This window comes from Hyperolius riggenbachi, chromosome 1 (genome assembly GCF_040937935.1).
Source record: "Hyperolius riggenbachi isolate aHypRig1 chromosome 1, aHypRig1.pri, whole genome shotgun sequence".
Taxonomy (NCBI): domain Eukaryota; kingdom Metazoa; phylum Chordata; class Amphibia; order Anura; family Hyperoliidae; genus Hyperolius; species Hyperolius riggenbachi.
This window is the reverse complement of record NC_090646.1, coordinates 88,028,269-88,045,128: the sequence shown is the minus strand read 5'-3', so window position 1 is coordinate 88,045,128 and position 16,860 is coordinate 88,028,269. Positions and strand designations below refer to the sequence as shown.

Genomic DNA, 16,860 nt, shown 5'->3' with positions numbered 1-16,860 from the left:
TAGTAATTACGCGTAAAATTACGCGTAAGTGTTTGTAAAATTACGCATACCTAGCACTTACGGTAGACAGTGTAATTACGATACCACTTTACTGCTTACGCATAAATAATTACGCGTAAGACTGTAAGTTACGCGTAAATTTACATTGAATTACGATGCGTAATTACGCTCATGCGTAATTTCGGCCCAGCACTGGTTTTAATTCTCAAAATTGAAAAGAAATATAAAAATTGTGTGGTCCATTTGGAGCTTTAGGGTTTATACAACTTTTAACTAATGCTGCGTACACACTGGCGACTATGGTCGTTTGAAACAGCTAATTAACGATCGTTCCGCCGACAATCGGGGAAAAAACTTTACCCAACGATCATTAACACGAACGACAAAAGAACGACATCGGGAAGATGGAAATATCCAACCTGACGGATCGTATCTACCGACAATCGTTACAAAACTATAGTGTGTACAGACATCGGCCGAGAACGATCGTTACAAGGGCCAATGCGCCTGCGTTGAATTCTGCCCAGCTTCTGTACTTCCTTTGTAGCGCGGCCGTAAAGATTGTTACATTGCTCATTTCAATTAAACTTTGTTTTCAAGTTAACAATCATGTATTTGTATCTATTGTAACTCTGTGTTAGTGTTTTTTTTTTTATTTTATATAAATGTGTACGCAACATTTCCTTCTGATCGTTCTTTTCTGCGAGAATGATCGTTAAAATGTGTATGATGATCGCTGCATCCCATCGTTGCATTCCTATCGTTGCCGTATCGATCGTCTTTCAATTATCGTTCCTAGCGAACGATCGTTATCGCAAGTGTGTACGTAGCATAAGTGTTTCTTCTCTGATTCTAGTTAGAACAACTCTTTACTAGTAATCAGAGAATATAGCTGTTTTCACTAAGGTGAGAATTTTCAGGAAGCTGAACACCTCTTTTTTGCCAAAATGAGCTGCTGCGCCACTACAAATGTAATAACATTACGTCTGTGGCGGTGCCTAGGTCAGGCTCTACACGGGTGAGAGCATATTCCAAAACGACTTGTCTCGCAGGCAACTAGTATTGTTTAAATGAAGTAAATATGCCAGCCTCCATATTGTTCTCACTTCTAGTTCCCTTTAAGAAACTGATTATGGACTCTTCAACCCTCTTTATCTTCCAACTCGTTTCTGTTCTTCCATTCAAACTGCTTGAATGTTCACTTGGAACTGGTTAACTACATCTTTAATAACTCCCTTTTGTTCAATTTTAGTCTGGTTTCTACTCTAGCTATTCTAAATTCTAAATTGCACTTGCTAAAGTAATCAATGGCTTACTGACTGCGAAATCGAAAGATAACTATTACACATCATTTGCCTCATCTAAACACCATGTCCTCTTTCATGTTCTCTTGTTTTCCTAAACTCAATATGAACATTGTAATTTTTCCGCCTTCTTAATTAGCTTCTCTACCTGACATAACTGTTATCATTGTCAGCACATCAATAACTTTAGCTGCCCATTGCACAGGCTTAATATTTGATTCAACTCTATAATTCACACCTCACTTTAACCATTTAACCCCACTGGCTATTGTACCCTTACTGCCAAGAGCCATTTTCCCCTGTCAGCACTCCTCCCATTCATCTGCCCATAAGTTTATTACTAACTAGTGACCTTAGCCCGCCTCTGAATGGCCTCCAATCAGAGATGCGCTGAGCCCCCCTAGGAACTACAAACGCACCTTGAACCCAAACAGAAGCTCTGCATATACACCAAGAGCATGGCTGTTAAGTGGGAGCAGCTGGCCAAAAACGAATTAAATTAGTACATAATAATAAAGTAATAAAGTTATTGGCTAATAATTGGAAGGAGTGCTGACAGGGGAAAACCCTAACCCTTATTACCCCCTGGTGGTGCCTAACCTTAATTACCCCCCCTCGGTGGTGTCTAACCCTAACCACCCCCCTGGCTGGTGGTGCCTAAAGCTAACCACCTTACTTTATGTTTTACTTTCATTATTATGAATGAACATAGCTCCTGATTGGGGTCATGTTCATTCAATCCAGGCAGTTCGATTGGCTCGGGGGAACACATGTTCCCCTTCACCAATCACTGACATGTAAATCCCTCCATGAATGAACAGCAGGAGCGTGCACAGATCATGCGCACACTTGCCGTTGATTGACATGACACACCAGCACATCCTGTTAGTGAGAACAGTGTTCAGATGAGATGTTTGTGCTTTTTCAGTAGCTATAAAAATAATGATAATTTACCCTGACAGTTAAAAAAAACACCTAATTGAAATGCACTGTAGATAAAAAAAAAGTGGTGAATAAGAAGCTTAAAAGTGTCAAATAGAAACTTCCCTAACCTACCACTGACGTGATAAACAAGCAAAGATTATAAATGCCAAATGTGGCAAACAAGTGAATGAGAAAAATCCTCCCTGTTCTCTATATGTCAGGGCAATTTCTAGGCTTAATTGCATCCAGGGCGATGGGTGTAAACATTGCGCACCCGTCCTCCCACCCTGTGGCCTCGCGATCCCTTACTTTTTAGGGACAGTCACACAGCCACAGGTCACAAGTAGATCTGCCTACTTACTAGTGACCAGCAGTGGCATAGCTAGAGATCATGGGGCCCCACAGCAAAACTTAATGGGGCCCTCAGATGTAGGCACTATTGCGCAATGCCACCCGCCCCTACCCTAAGAATATGAGTTAATTGGGCAATTTACATTATCATGCCATCAAAGCTGCTCATGGTTCATGAGTACTGAGACAAAGTCAGATGGTGGAGAAACACAAAAAACTGGTGACCAGCCGCTCATCCAGGTGGAAACAGGGGCCAGGAAAACACACAGGCAAATATAACTCGGAAAGCCAACTCCTCTATGGGCGCCGCACACTGACAGCCTGCAGTACCGCTACAGGACACCAGGTGTCATCACACAATGGTGACGTGATGATGACTTGGCGTCTGACGCAGGCAGCCCAGAAGGAGTCAAGGAAGGTGAATGCGATGGTAATCTTTTTCCTTCTTCCATTTGGCTGAACCACACATCACCAGGTCCCTAGTGGTTATGTGCTTCTGCCTGCGCCCCCTTTTCTTCTACTTGGCGGTCTGCGCTCAGATCGCCCTGCCCGCACTGCCCAAGAAACGGCCCTGCCATATGTAGAGGTATTTTATAGCGCTAAGAACACACCTGTTCATGGATCTGTTCATGGATCCTTTGACCGATTGAATCGAGGCCACTGAGTATGTATGAATGTACAAAGGGTTATTGAACTGTATTATTTTGATTTTATACTGCTGTATAAGGCTCACACTGTCATTATGTCAGAAGGATAGGACCTCTTCTTTTACCATCCTATCCTAGCATCCAGCAGCTGTGCAGGGTAAGGCAGGCATACAGTATACACATAGCTCCCAGCTGTCCCTTTTCAGAGTCCAGTCCATCTGTCCTTCTTTCTTCTCCATTTGTCCCTCATTCAGGACTGATGTACAGCACTGTGATTTACACAGATCTCTGTGTAAATAGATGTATTTTCCTACTAAAAAAATGTGTTTAATTGACTCCAAACTTTATTCCCATCCTTTAAATTGATATATTTCATTTGTTAATATGAAGGAAAACTAGTGATAATATCAGTGGTGTAACTACAATTCATGGAGTCCCCACAATGTCCACACCCCTTCCCTTGCCTTGCGGGCCCATCTTACAAGGTTCATAAAACAAGTGTGGCCATGATGGTTATGATAACCTTCACACCCATCACAAGTGTAGCCATAAAAACACCCGGTCTAAAGGATGGACCCCTTTATCAGAGGAAAGGAAGGCACTCCACAGATCTGGGCCCCCCTGCCAGGGCTGGCCCGAGGCATGAGAGGCTCCAGCCTCGGGGCGCAGTGTAGGAGGGGCGCACAACTCACTCAGCTATCATTCCCCTATTGTGCTTGAAGCAAAGAGAAATAAGAAAAGGGGATACATGGCAGTGACTGCAAGCCAGATAACTAAAGATTAAGGTGTTGGGGGCCCTGGGATACCTCTTAGTCTAATAGCAATCCGTGTGTGACGGCTGGGGTGGGAGGGATGGGGGGGGGACACTTTGGTGTCTCAGCCTTGGGTGCTGGAGGACCTTGTCCCGGCTCTGTCCCCTGCGATTGCAGGGGCTGCTCCCCTCTAGCTACGCCCTTGGATAATAGAAAGGACAAGTGGGGTTTGAATTTTTACTGATATGCGTGGCTAGGGGTGTGGTGGGGGTGTGATTAGAGGTGTGCCAGGGGCACGTCTTAAAGAGAAATCGAGGCGGATTTATAAAATCGTAATAAGACACAGAGGCATGCCCTGTGCATAATGACATGCCTCTATGTCGTTCTGGACCCGCCCCAGTCCCCTCCCCCCCCCCTGAAAAATACTGCCAGGCTAGCGACAATCTGCTTGTCGATTGCCTGAGCCTGTCAATAAGCATGTCCGCATTAACATTTCTCACCCCCCCCCCCCCCCCGCTGCCCACCTCTGCTAGCTTCCTCCAATCAGGAGCTAAGCCGCGACCCAGGAAGCTTCCCATTGGTGGAAGCTAGCGGGGGGAGGGGGGGGGGATTGTGTGAGGGAGAAGCCACGCTATGGAGGGCTCAGGTAAATTGCAGGCTAGGGACAAGCAGATTGTGGGGGGGGGGGGGGGGGGCGGAAGAACGACACTTTGACTGGGGCCAGTCCAGAACTCTAGAACGACACAGAGGCATTTCATTGTGCACAGGGCAGGCCTCTGTGCCTTATTAAGATTTCATATATCTGTCTCGGGTTCTCTTTAAACTGTCCCTCTTTCTCATCTCAAAAAGTTGGGAGGTATGCATTTACAGTACGGCCGTGTTTGACTGGTCAGAACTAGCCTAAGGCCCCGTTTACACTTGCGGTTCTCTGCCAAACGGACCGGATGACCTGACCAGATCCGGACCGGATCCGGATCGGAACCTTACGGTTCTGATCCGGATCCGCTCCGGATCCAGTCAGTTTGCATCAGGTGTTCATCAGGATGCGATCCGGATCCGTTTGGCAAAAGATAGTAGAAATAGAATAAAAATGTTGGGGTCTGGGAGGTCAGCAGAAGGGGGACCTGTGGAATCAGGCCCTCCGCTGTTTAGCACTCACCTCCACCTCCGACATACTGCCAACATCTCCAGCACGTTTAAAGTCACTGCTGCTCCACTCCAAAATGCTTGCCCATGTGTCCCCATCCAAAATCGCCGCTTCAATACGCATAGGAAGTGGGGTAGAACATCCGGATTTTTAGCCAGTGTGTTGTGCGCTCTCCGGTTCTCATTGGTTTGCATTGGCCGGATGGTGCAGTCCGGCTCCGCTCCGGATACGTCTGCCGGAGGAGCCGGACCAAAAAATAGCGCATGTTGGGTCTTATGCCGGAGTCCGGATCCGGTCCGGACGAAACGGACGCATGTGAACGGACGCATAGGCTTTCATTGCTATGCCGTGCGTCCGTTCCGTCCGTTCTGCATGCGGTCCGGCTCCGGCACGGCGATTCCGGACGGCGACCGCTAATGTGAACCGGGCCTTCGGGACTGCTTTTTATTTTTACATTACAATGGGCTTTACATTTTCTGTCTATACAGTATATAAACATTTATACATTTGTTATGTTTATTTTTACTTATTATTATTACTTTCTGGTAATCCCTATTTGGAGAGAAAGATCTTAGATTGTTCTGATATTAGGCATCACTGCATCCTGACCAGCAGGTGGCACTATGACTCAACCAACGCAGCATGCAGCCTGTGTTCATGCCATACTTCATGTAAATAGATTGTATAGACCAGAGGGGCTACATCATAATTTGCATGCATTAATTCAGGTTGGTGTTTGCGACTTCTGCCATCGTAGGCGTTGCAATGAGGCCCTACAGCGCTGCCCTGTGACCTGCCCTGTGAGTAGGTGGAAGGTGTGAGGTTTATTTTAAGTTATATTACAATTCTTAATTGTTGCCGGATGATCATATGCAGAGAATTTAATTAGCCTCTTGATAATAAGTTATTACTTCTGAAATTAAGCAGCTCTCTTTCCATTTCATTATATAGTTATTTTCCCCTTTTCATCTACTGTTCGCAGTGTTTCTCAACATTTTATTGGTTTGTACCCCTTTTAAAACCCCGTACTCACCAAGTACCCCCTAGCATAGTAAACATTATCACAAGTACCCCTTGACAAATATATATTTAATCTTAGCACATGATAATTGGTTCTAAACAATTTCCAAGCATTTACTATTGCTTTTAATTAGCTAAAATACTAATTTGATGGTGTTTAAATACGATTTATCATTTTCTAAAACTCTAAATTTGTTATTCTTGGTTAAGTATATCAAGCCCGAGTACCCCCTGGAACCATCAGGAGTACCCCCTGGGGTACGCGTACCACACGTTGAGAACCTAGGTACTAGAACAATGAGCCAACTGCATACTGCAAGTGCTTCAGTGGCTTGCTGATGCTGTGTAATCATCCTGTGCACTTAAAGGACAATTGTAATGAGAGGGTTAGAGGGGTGCCATATTTATTTCCTTTTAAACAGTACTATGTGCCAGTGCTGGTCGTAATGGAAAAATCTACACTTTCGGATCATTACGCGTAATTGTACGCTATTACGCATTACGTAATTACGGTTACGGCGTAGGAAATTATCTACGGGTCCTCACTGTAATTACGCGTTAACTTACGCAGTTACGTGTAAGGATACCGTAATGCAGGCGCTTACGCTACGATGTTACGCATAGTGTCGTAGTACCCATTAACGCGTACGTTTTGACGCATATGGATGATGTGTACGCAATAGACGTCACTGTGATAACTATTGCATACACATCATCCGTATGCGTCAAAACGTACGCGTGCGTATGTGTTCCGGGCACGCTCAGCTTCAAAGCCTGTGATTGGCTAATGCATAAAAAACAACAGGAAGTTAAAATAACCAGTCAGACACGTGAAAGAGACCTGGAGACACCACAGACATTTAATGCAGGGAGTCCCAACCAAAGATGCTGACTGATTGGCTACTCTTAGAAAAGGGGAGTTGTACATTAGTAATTACGCGTAAAATTATGCATACCTACACAACTACGGTAGACGGCGTAATTACGATACCGCTTTACGGCTTATGCGTAAATAGTTACGCGTAAGACCGTAAGTTACGCGTAACGCTTACGGTTTATTTTGTAGTGAATTACGATGCGTAATTACGCTCATGCGTAATTTCGGCCCAGCACTGCTATTTGCCAGGCTACCTTGCTGATCCTCTAATACAGGGATCTGGAACCTATCTGGCAGGGCCGGATTTATGGAAAGGCCACAAAGGCCCGGGCCTTGAGCGGCTGCAGACCGCAGGGGCACCTGGACATGAAAGAGGGGTTGCACATATGAAAGAGGAGGGTGAAAATGGGGAACAACACTTGAAAAAGGGAAACTGATGCCCAAGGGAGCTGTTTATGAGAGAGAGGGCTACAGTACAGTATGGTGTAATAGTTACACCACAGGAAACCAGGGTTTGAAGCTTGGATCTTCTTGTTCAGTAAGCCAGCACCTATTCAGTAGGAGTTCTTGGAGAAGACTTCCTAATACTGCTGCCTACTAAGTGCGCCCTACTTGAGTCCAACAGGAGAAAAGATCTATACAAATATAGGAATTATTATTATTATTACATGGAGGATACACATGGAGGAGGGGGCTGCACATGGAATGGGAGGCACGCTGCTGCACAAGAAAGGGGAGCCACAACATACTTGGCCTAGGGGCACATAAACTATAAATCCGGCCTTGCTTTTTGGCTGAGAGAGCCATAAATGCCACATATTTTAAAATGTAATTCTGTGAGAGCCGTACAGTATGTTTCAGACTGGGACAGTGCGCATGCGCAGCAGAGGACTCACATCCCTGTTGCCATGGTAATGTGTACGCAGTTTATCCTTTGGGCAACGTCAGACACGTCTTCAGCTTCTCTTAGGTTTCATCAGCATCAGCAATTTTCCCGAGAGCCAGACAGGAGAAATACCGACTAACAGCTTGTACAATTAGTTAGCTGACTTGGGGGTTGATTCACTTTGTAGGAGGAGATCCCAGCACAAGTGACAGGCAGCCTATTGGGCCAATTAAAGTGTGGGGATCTCGTCTTACAAAGTCACTTGGCTTGAAAGGATCCAGGGTGGGACAATTGGAGTAGCTGTTAGTTTTGGGGGAGGCGCGAGTAAGTCCGTAGTGCACACTACAGCAGTAGCGTGCCTACTTTGAAATTTTTTACTTGCGCTGCCACAATAAGCTGTGCTGCTTGATCAGTGTAACTTAGTGAATAAACCCCTACTGATTTGTCTGTGAGCCAGATGTAGCCATCAAAAGAGCCACATCTGGCTCCCAAGCCATAGGTTCCCTACCCCTGCTCTAATCCTTTTAGCCATAGGCCCTGAACAAGCATGCAGCAGATCAGGTTTTTCTGACACTATTGTCAGATCTGACCAGATTAGCTGCATGCTTGTTTCTGGTGTTATTCAGACACTGCTGCAGCCAAATAGATCAGCAGGGCTTTCGGGGAACTGGTATTGTTTAACAGGAAATAAATATGGCAGCTTCCATATTCTTCTCACTTCATTTGTCCTTTAATTATTTTCAATCTCATTTTTTTTTATCTTACATTGCTACTTCTGTCCTGTTTGTCACTTTGGGTGGAGCTTTGGTACCTTTTTACACGATTTAGTTCTGTCCAGTCCAACCCATTATAATCTGGTGCTGATGCTGAAATGAGAGAAGATCAGCGAGATGTAAATTGTTCAGATTTATCGTTCGAGCCATCAGAAATTCTGATCGGAAGTGAAATATTGTAATAAATCGTTCCCCACACCATCAACGAACCAATTATTGCTTCCTATTTATCACAACCAACAAGAAAATCCAAATTTTGGTTCGACGAAAATTCATTTGGGCGACATTTTTTTTCACTCGTTCATAATCGATTGTGTCCACCAATGGAGATTATTTACAACCAATCTGACCAGAATTTCTGATCGCTTGAACGATTTTTCGCTAGAAATTGGACCGTCTGTGGCCACCTTCAGGGTGCCTACACATCAAATTTTGATTGGCCCATGATTGGCCAATTTTACCACTACCATGTACTATGAGGGCCAAGATTTTGAATACTATGAATAGATTGTGTAGGTAAGCTCTCATACTTCATGGAAGTCGTAAAAATAGCCAATCACTGACCAATCAAAATTGAGTGTGTGTACCAGTCTTCACATGTTGGACAGGAAATTAGAGGAAACTTCTCAAGCTAGAACCCTGGGAGCAAAGCAAATGATCCCAGAGATCAGAACCCCTTCCTACTCTATGCAAATATCTCTCCAAGTTTTCTCTTAGGTGATATCTCCACTCCTTGTCCTTAAAATGCCTTTTAAGCCCCCAGCAAGCAAGAAAATACTCAGGATAATTTTGAAAATACTTTTCACCTAATTTTTGGTACTTTTTCTGTTGCAAAGTGCTGAAAACTTATTTTAATCAGAAGATTAAAAATTATCTCCTCCGAGAAAACTCAGGAGATAAAATGAATTTAATAAGAGGCCAAATTTGCAACACAATAGCATGGAGGTTTTTAAACCTCCCCACACTATCCAAAGCTACAGGCTTCTATTAAAACGAGAGGCACTGTGGATATGGAAGTTGGGCACACGTACCCCCACAGGTCTAAACTCAAGACTGGATATCAGTCTAACATATGATGTTAGGACCTAATTATTGCTTCATCCTTGTTGTTTCCCTCCCCTTCCTCCTTCCCTTCTTTTTGCCTTGTTTTTCCTCCTTCCTCTCCTTTCTCCTCCTTCTGGTTTGTGCTTTCTGCACTATGTCCACACATGTGGTTACTAATTTTTGATACTATTTATTTACCATTGATGTGGATACATGTATTATGCATTGGTGAAAAATATGTGCATTCTTGATACTTGATGCGTTATTTCTTAGAGCCACTAGATGGCCTTTTAACAATTCCTTTTTGTATATTGGATATTGCCATTTTTATATGTGTTTGTGTCGTCACTTTAAGGAAAGTAGCCACACCCATGTTTGGTGTGAGCAATGGACTATATATACCCTTGTCTAGTAGCTCTATGTTAGCTATGATTAAGGAGCCATGTAGAGCTCCGATACGCGTGAGCCTTTGTCTGTGTTTTTGCTGATGTGTTCAATAAAGTCGGAGAGATCCTTTTACCCTACAACGGTGTCGCGGGACATCCCTTTCTTTGTTGCTGCTGCTGGATGCTCTGAGTCCTAGGCTCCCGTTGGCTGCACTGGTGGTTGCAGCGATCCACACCACTTTTCTTACAAATAAGTAAGAAAAAAAAGTAAGAGAAAAATGTTCCACTTGAATTCACGTTGATGAGTCTGTTTCTTGTGCTTTTGATATGATTGATTCTTAGGAGCTCAGAGAAAGATGCGACTCCTTGGTGTTACATCATACAAGATAACCACTTGTCTTGGGAGTACTGCTCTGTTCCTCTGTGTGGTAAGTACAGCAAAAGAGGCTTGATTCAATAAGACAAATTGCATGCCTTATCCAAGTTAGCACGCCTTATCAGAGATAACACACCTTATCAGAGTAGCATAGCGAGCACTAGAAACGTATGCCTGCTAATTGCCAATGACGAGAGCTCCACTCATCCTGCCCTGAGCCCCTGCGGGCTCGCTTTGCGCCATCCTCGATCTTCTCCTCCTCTGGTATCGTGTCTGGAGAGAACCAGTAACGGCTGCTGGAGAGATACGCAAAGAGCGCACTTCTCTTACGTCAGACTGGCCATGACTGGCAGAAGTAACGGGACCAGATACCGAAGCAGGAGAAGGCTGAGGACGACGGCGTGGGAACCATCCGTGCAGATGGGGCTGGAGGAAGAACCAGGTATGTATAAAACTGTTGATGGTCGTCAGCTATGGTTTCCTTTAACTTAGGCTTTTTAACTGGTGTAATTTTTTAAAATTTGCCTGATACAGAAGAGGTCCTCTTTAAGGTGAATGTTTTGCTTGTATCCAATACATGCAAACCTCACTTGGTGGTAGGCCTGTTTCTTGGGGTGGGCGAGGCAGGTCACCGCCTGGGGTGCAGTTCAGGAGGGAGGAGCAGCTGGAATAGAAGGAGGAGAGGTGGATGCAAAGCGCAGCATAGCGATGAACTCACCCTCCTGGCTGGGATAAGGCAATACTTTCATCTTCCTCCTGGTCTGGTCTCCATAGCTGCAGGAAGCCAGTCATCATGTGATCCGCAGGCAATTTTTACACCCTCCTCCTGGGAGAAATTTAGCCTAGAAACTACCCTACTTGGTGAACAGAATGTAGTAGGTCTTATACTGTATCATCGCAGAACACTAGGAAAACAAGAGTACTGCGACTATATGTTATAGAACCTAAAGAAAAACCCAACCAGGTGCTGTTCTTGGTTGTTTGTTTTCTAGCTGATAAAGCTCGGAGAATTGTATTGGACGAGGAGGACCCGATTACCGGATTTGCTGCAAAACCAAAGTGTGGGAAGAAAGGTGAAAAACGGATGTCCCGCGGGAGAATCTTGGGTGGTCTCTCCGCTATGCCGGGATCCCACCCCTGGATGGCAGCGATATATATTGGACCAGCGTTTTGCTCTGGCAGCCTTATAATGCCTTGCTGGGTAGTGACAGCAGCTCACTGCTTCGCAGATGGGTAAGCTCTATGTAAGAATCATGTCTGTGTAAATATATAATGGCTAAAGAGTTGAAACTTAACCATACAAATGTTTGCCTCCCCTCCCTCTCTACCTAATTCCCATCCGCCAACCCTGCCATTACATACAAGCCCACCTAAGTTCCAGAGATGATGTCATCTCTGTGAGCTTCTGGAGAAAAGCTACCAAGTCACCATGCCACAGCAGGGATCTGACCTCCCACTATCCTCTGTATGCCATCAGTTAGCAAGGAGCGTGCCCACAGCAGGATGGTGGGATGGCAGCGGGGTAAGGCAGTATTGTATGATGGTGGGGGTGTTTATGAGTAGTGCTGTAGAGTGTAGAGTTATACTGAAAATTTAAAAATGATAATTTTCAAAACCAAAATATTTTGGTCGGATGGGCCTGGCTTCCATCCCAAATGTTTGGGTTTTGAAAATTATCGTTTTGATATTTATTCTTATCAATTTTTTAAATGTGTCATTTTTTAAATGTATTGTTTTTTTTGTATGTACGTTATTTGCTGGCTTGGCATCAAAAATGGGGGTTTTAAGGTTAGGTGTCAGGAAGTGGAGTTTTAGGGTTAGGTTTCAGGAAGGGGAGTTTTAGGGTTACGCATCGGAGGGGGGAGGGTTCTGTGTGAGAGTATGGTTAGGTTCAGCTTGTAGTAAAATATCGGTAACATTTACCAATGTTTTACTATCGTTATTGCCACTGTAAATATTTTTTCGTTTTCATTACATGACGGTATTTATTGTTTAGATTTATATCAGCTTCACCTCGCACCCATTTTTCATTGCACCTCTATTTCATGCACGTCTCTAAACATAATATGTAAAACAACCTGCAATGTAAGGCTGTGTTCCAAATAGGGTGGAGACCGGACATTTTTTGTCCGTTCTCTGCTCATTGCTAAGCGGAGAGTAAGCAGCTAATTTCTTATACAGAAGCCGTTCACACTTGTCACGCTACAACAGATATGCGGGATCCTTTGCGGTATGTGGCCCATACTTCTGTTCAGTTGGCGATAATACCCGGTCAGATGGATGTGTCCCTGTCACAGGAGCCCTAGTGGTCAGACCGCAAATTGCCTTCCAATCGGTTTCAGCACACAGACCATGCAAGCTTTGGTCGCGATCTTTGCGCAGAAACAGACAGAAATTTGGGCAGCAGCCAGACCAAAAGGGAGCCCGTGAGGTACGGTAATTACAACTTTACACACTATTTCAGGGTATCTGCCACCACCACTGGTATGGGCCAGTGGACCCGACTGACTGACTGCTCCTGCAAATAAAAACGGTTAAACACACTCTATTCTGTCTAGATATCAACAATAGTAGCGTTTCTTCAGAGACCTGAGTTCAGTTTCTGTATATGCTGAATAATAGGGTAGCGGAACAGTGAATGACTTTGATAAAGTATTTTATTCACGGGCAATATAAATAATTAATATACAGACAATTATTAAAATCAACAATTATTGAGCAACATTAATAGCGCAGTATGAAAAGAAAAGGGAAAAAATACTTAGGGTTTGTGGAAATATGTCCGTTCTGGGAAGATCATAAAGTCCTTGGTAAAATCCTTTGTTTCAGATCAAAGTTCAGAGTTCAGCAAGATGGCCACCAACCATGTGTCCTCTGGCTGGCAGCAGACCGTTCTCATATAGACGGAATGTGGAGGGCTGAGTTGCCCGGGCAGCTCATTTCTTTTAATTGAGCTGAGTTCAGAGGCGGACTTCCAGAATCGGCCCCTGGGCCGGATTATGGTAATCACATCTGGGCAGGGGCTTTCCCCAGCCCCATAACCCTGACATTTTCGCTAGGCCGACCTACGCGGCCGGCACACAAATAATAATTACATATTATCGATCCCCAGAGCCTACCGATTAATATGATACCTTGGATGCGGGTGCTAGGGCGTATGGTTACCGAGGGGCCCATACGGAGGAGGTATGATTATGATTTGTATACCAAGACGTTGGTCGGATCCGAATACACTCCTTCCACCTCTGGGTGATACTCGGTTTTCCTTTAATAAGCAGAAATCCTAATTCCCATGCTTCATCATTTTAACTCCTGGAGACAGTTTGTCTGGTGAGCAGGAGGAAGCCCCATTTGCTAGTCAATTCACATTGAGGTGTGAGCTGTGGGCTCATCCTGTCTTCCCCAAAGGCAGGACACTGGCCTTGTGGTTCTTAATTAGCATCTGAGTGAGATCAGCTTGGTCAAACTGAGTTTTACACCTCTGGCTAAATTAGCAAGTCACAGGGCCAGTTTCCATGAAAAGACTCTGCTAACTATCTCCTATGAAGACAGCAGAGACCCCCCAGGCTGGACTGCCTGGTATCCACAGACATGAGATTCTGATTTGGCAGCAAAACGACAATTGAGGCAGGAAACCGATTGCGGTTGCGTTTTCGTTTCTCACGGCTGTTCCGTGACAGTCCCCCTATATAGCCTATGGAGAGCACATCTGCCCTAGGCTCCAGCCAGATCACTGCATACCATTGGAGCAGACATTATACTGTGCACTCTTGCTGGCCGCACGTGATGTGGAAGCAAGTGGGAACACAGCCACAGACATAAGCAGGGTAGGGGAACATTTTTTTAAAGAGAACCCGAGGTGGGAATTACTTTTACTATTGGGGCACAGAGGCTGCTTGTGCGCACTAAGACCAGCCTCTGTTGCCCCATCGTGTGCCTCCATGTCCCCCCTGCTCGCCGCTATACCCCCCGCATTGCTGGCGACACGCAGCGTGTCGCCAGCTCAATGTTTACCTTGCGCTGTCTGTCAGCGCCGCTCCCCCGCCTCCTCCGCATCGGCGCCACCCGCCGCGTCACTTCCCTCCTATCAGCGGGAGGGAAGGGACACGGGCGGGTGCGCCGATGCGGAGGAGGCAGGGGAGCAGCGCTGACTGACAGCGCAAGGTAAACATTGAGCTGGCGACACGCTGCGTGTCGCCAGCAATGCAGGGGGTATAGCGGCGAGCAGGGGGGACATGGAGACACACGATGGGGCAACAGAGGCTGGTCTTAGTGCGCACAACCAGCCTCTGTGCCCCAATAGTAAAAGTAATTCCCACCTCGGGTTCTCTTTAATGATTACTGCTATTCAAAGCTCATAAAGAGGTGGTAATGATCAGTATAGCACCAATGAAGAGCTAACATACTGGATATAGAAAGGATCCTCTGGTCCAAGGGCCCCAGTGTGGTTCTAACATTAGTATTCCCTGTTACTACCCCATTGTATACTAGCAGTGATGCACTCATTTGCCCAAAAAATTCACACTGAACAATTGGATTAATTTGTCTTCTCATGCCAGTGATTTCATTTATGAAACCACTTCTACTACATATCTCAGAATCAGCTTTATTCCCCAAGTAAGACAGTTGCACCCTGAATTATTTGTGGTATACGTGGCAATGGTAATAGTGCAATTAACAGACAGTGGTTAACGAGCAATGATGAAGACAGACATAGGGACTGGTGTGCGAGTCAAGGGGGTTTTGGTAGGCTGTGGACTTCAGTTCACTGGCATTTAGGAGGAGGACTGCATAGGAGAAGAAGGTGTTTCTGTGCTTGGATGTTTGGGTGGGGATGGTTTTATAGTAGCAGCTCGATGGAAGGCAGTTGAAGTAACAACTGCCGGGGTGGGAAGGATCGTGTTCAGCGCCGGCCCGCTTATGAGGCGGGGTGAAACATTTGCCTCAGGCGGCATTTCTGGGGGGTGGGGCGGCACCAGCCTGTCTATGGGTGCGGGGGGGGGGGGGGGGGCGCCCGCCAAGCTGGAGGGGTAGTGGGCAGAAAGGGGGTATTGGGCCTAGTGGTGGGGAGGGGGGTCGGACCCCCCCCTCCCTCACCTGGGTCCCCCGATCTGCGCTCCCCTCCAGCTTTAAAAAGTGAAGTACCAGCTTTATGATAAGAGCAACGGGCGGGGATCACTCACCTTTTCCGCGTTCCAGCGCGCTCCACTGACGTCACTTCCTGCAATGCTGCCCACTGTATTGTAAGTGGACGGCGTTGCAGGAAGTGACGTCAGTGAAGCGCACGATGGAACGCGGAAAAGGTGAGTGATCCCGGCCCGTTGCCACTTATCATAGAGCTGGTACTTCACTTTTTAAAGCTGCAGGGGAGCGCAGATCGGGGGACCCACCGCTAGGCCCAATACCCCCTTCCTGCCCGCTACCCCTCCAGCTCGGCGGCCCCCCCACCCACCCGATTTTTTTCTAATTTTGCCTCAGGTGGCAAAAAGTCTAGGGCCGGCCCTGCGTGTGTTATCCTGTTGGCCCTGGAACTCAGTGTGGATGTGTGGAGGAGGTCCAGCAATGGCAGGGGTGACCCAATCATCCTCTCAGCAGCACTGATCACTATTTGAAGTTTGTGCATATTACTTGCAGTTTTTTTCTGAGAACCAGACGATGATGGAGGAGCAGAGGATAGATTTGATAGCAGCAGTGTAGAAACTGGTCAGCGACATACCGAACTCTCTCAGTTGTCTCAGGAAGCACAACCTTTGCTGAGCCTTCTTTTTGGTTTTGGTTGTGTTCTTGCCCGATCTCAGATAATTGGTAATGGTAGTGCTACTCTGGCAGCCCTTACTTCTATTCTGTGACTCCATGTGGAATATCAGTGTACTCATGTTGATTGGACTTCAGTTCATTGGAGTTTAGGAGGAGGACTGGTTGGGGGAAGAAGGTGTTACTGTGCCTGGAGGTGGAGATGGTTCTATTGCAGCAGCATGCTGGAAGGAGTTTGAAGTAACAACTGCCGGGGTGGGAGAGATCGTCCGGTATCCTGTTGGCCCTGGATGTGTGGAGAAGGTCCAGCAATGGTATTTCGCTTGTGGCTGTGCCTGCGTACCAGAGGATAATGAAGGCGCAGAGGATAGATTCGATGGCGGCAGTGTAGAAGCTGGTCAGCAGCTCCCGCGGCATTCCAAATTTTCTCAGTTGTCTCAAGTAGGACAACCTTTGCTGAGCCTTCTGGGTTTTGGTGGTCTTGTCGCCCCATCTCAGATGGTTGGTAATTGATAGTGCTCCTCTTGCAGCCCTTCTATTCAGTGACTCCGTGGGGAACATCCGTGTATTCAGAAAGCTGACAACCTTGCTTGGAGTTGTGAGACATCCGCATTCCATA

General features: G+C 46.0%; 1 protein-coding gene across 1 annotated transcript in view; it reads left to right on the top strand.

Annotated features, from left to right (window-relative positions):
* Window positions 1–16,860, top strand: part of HGFAC (HGF activator) — a 124,395-nt gene that overhangs the window by 84,386 nt on the left and 23,149 nt on the right. The window contains exons 9-10 of the mRNA XM_068276228.1: window positions 10,454–10,539; window positions 11,480–11,720. Coding sequence (XP_068132329.1) covers window positions 10,454–10,539; window positions 11,480–11,720 — 327 coding nt within the window. The remainder of the gene's footprint in view (window positions 1–10,453; window positions 10,540–11,479; window positions 11,721–16,860) is intronic.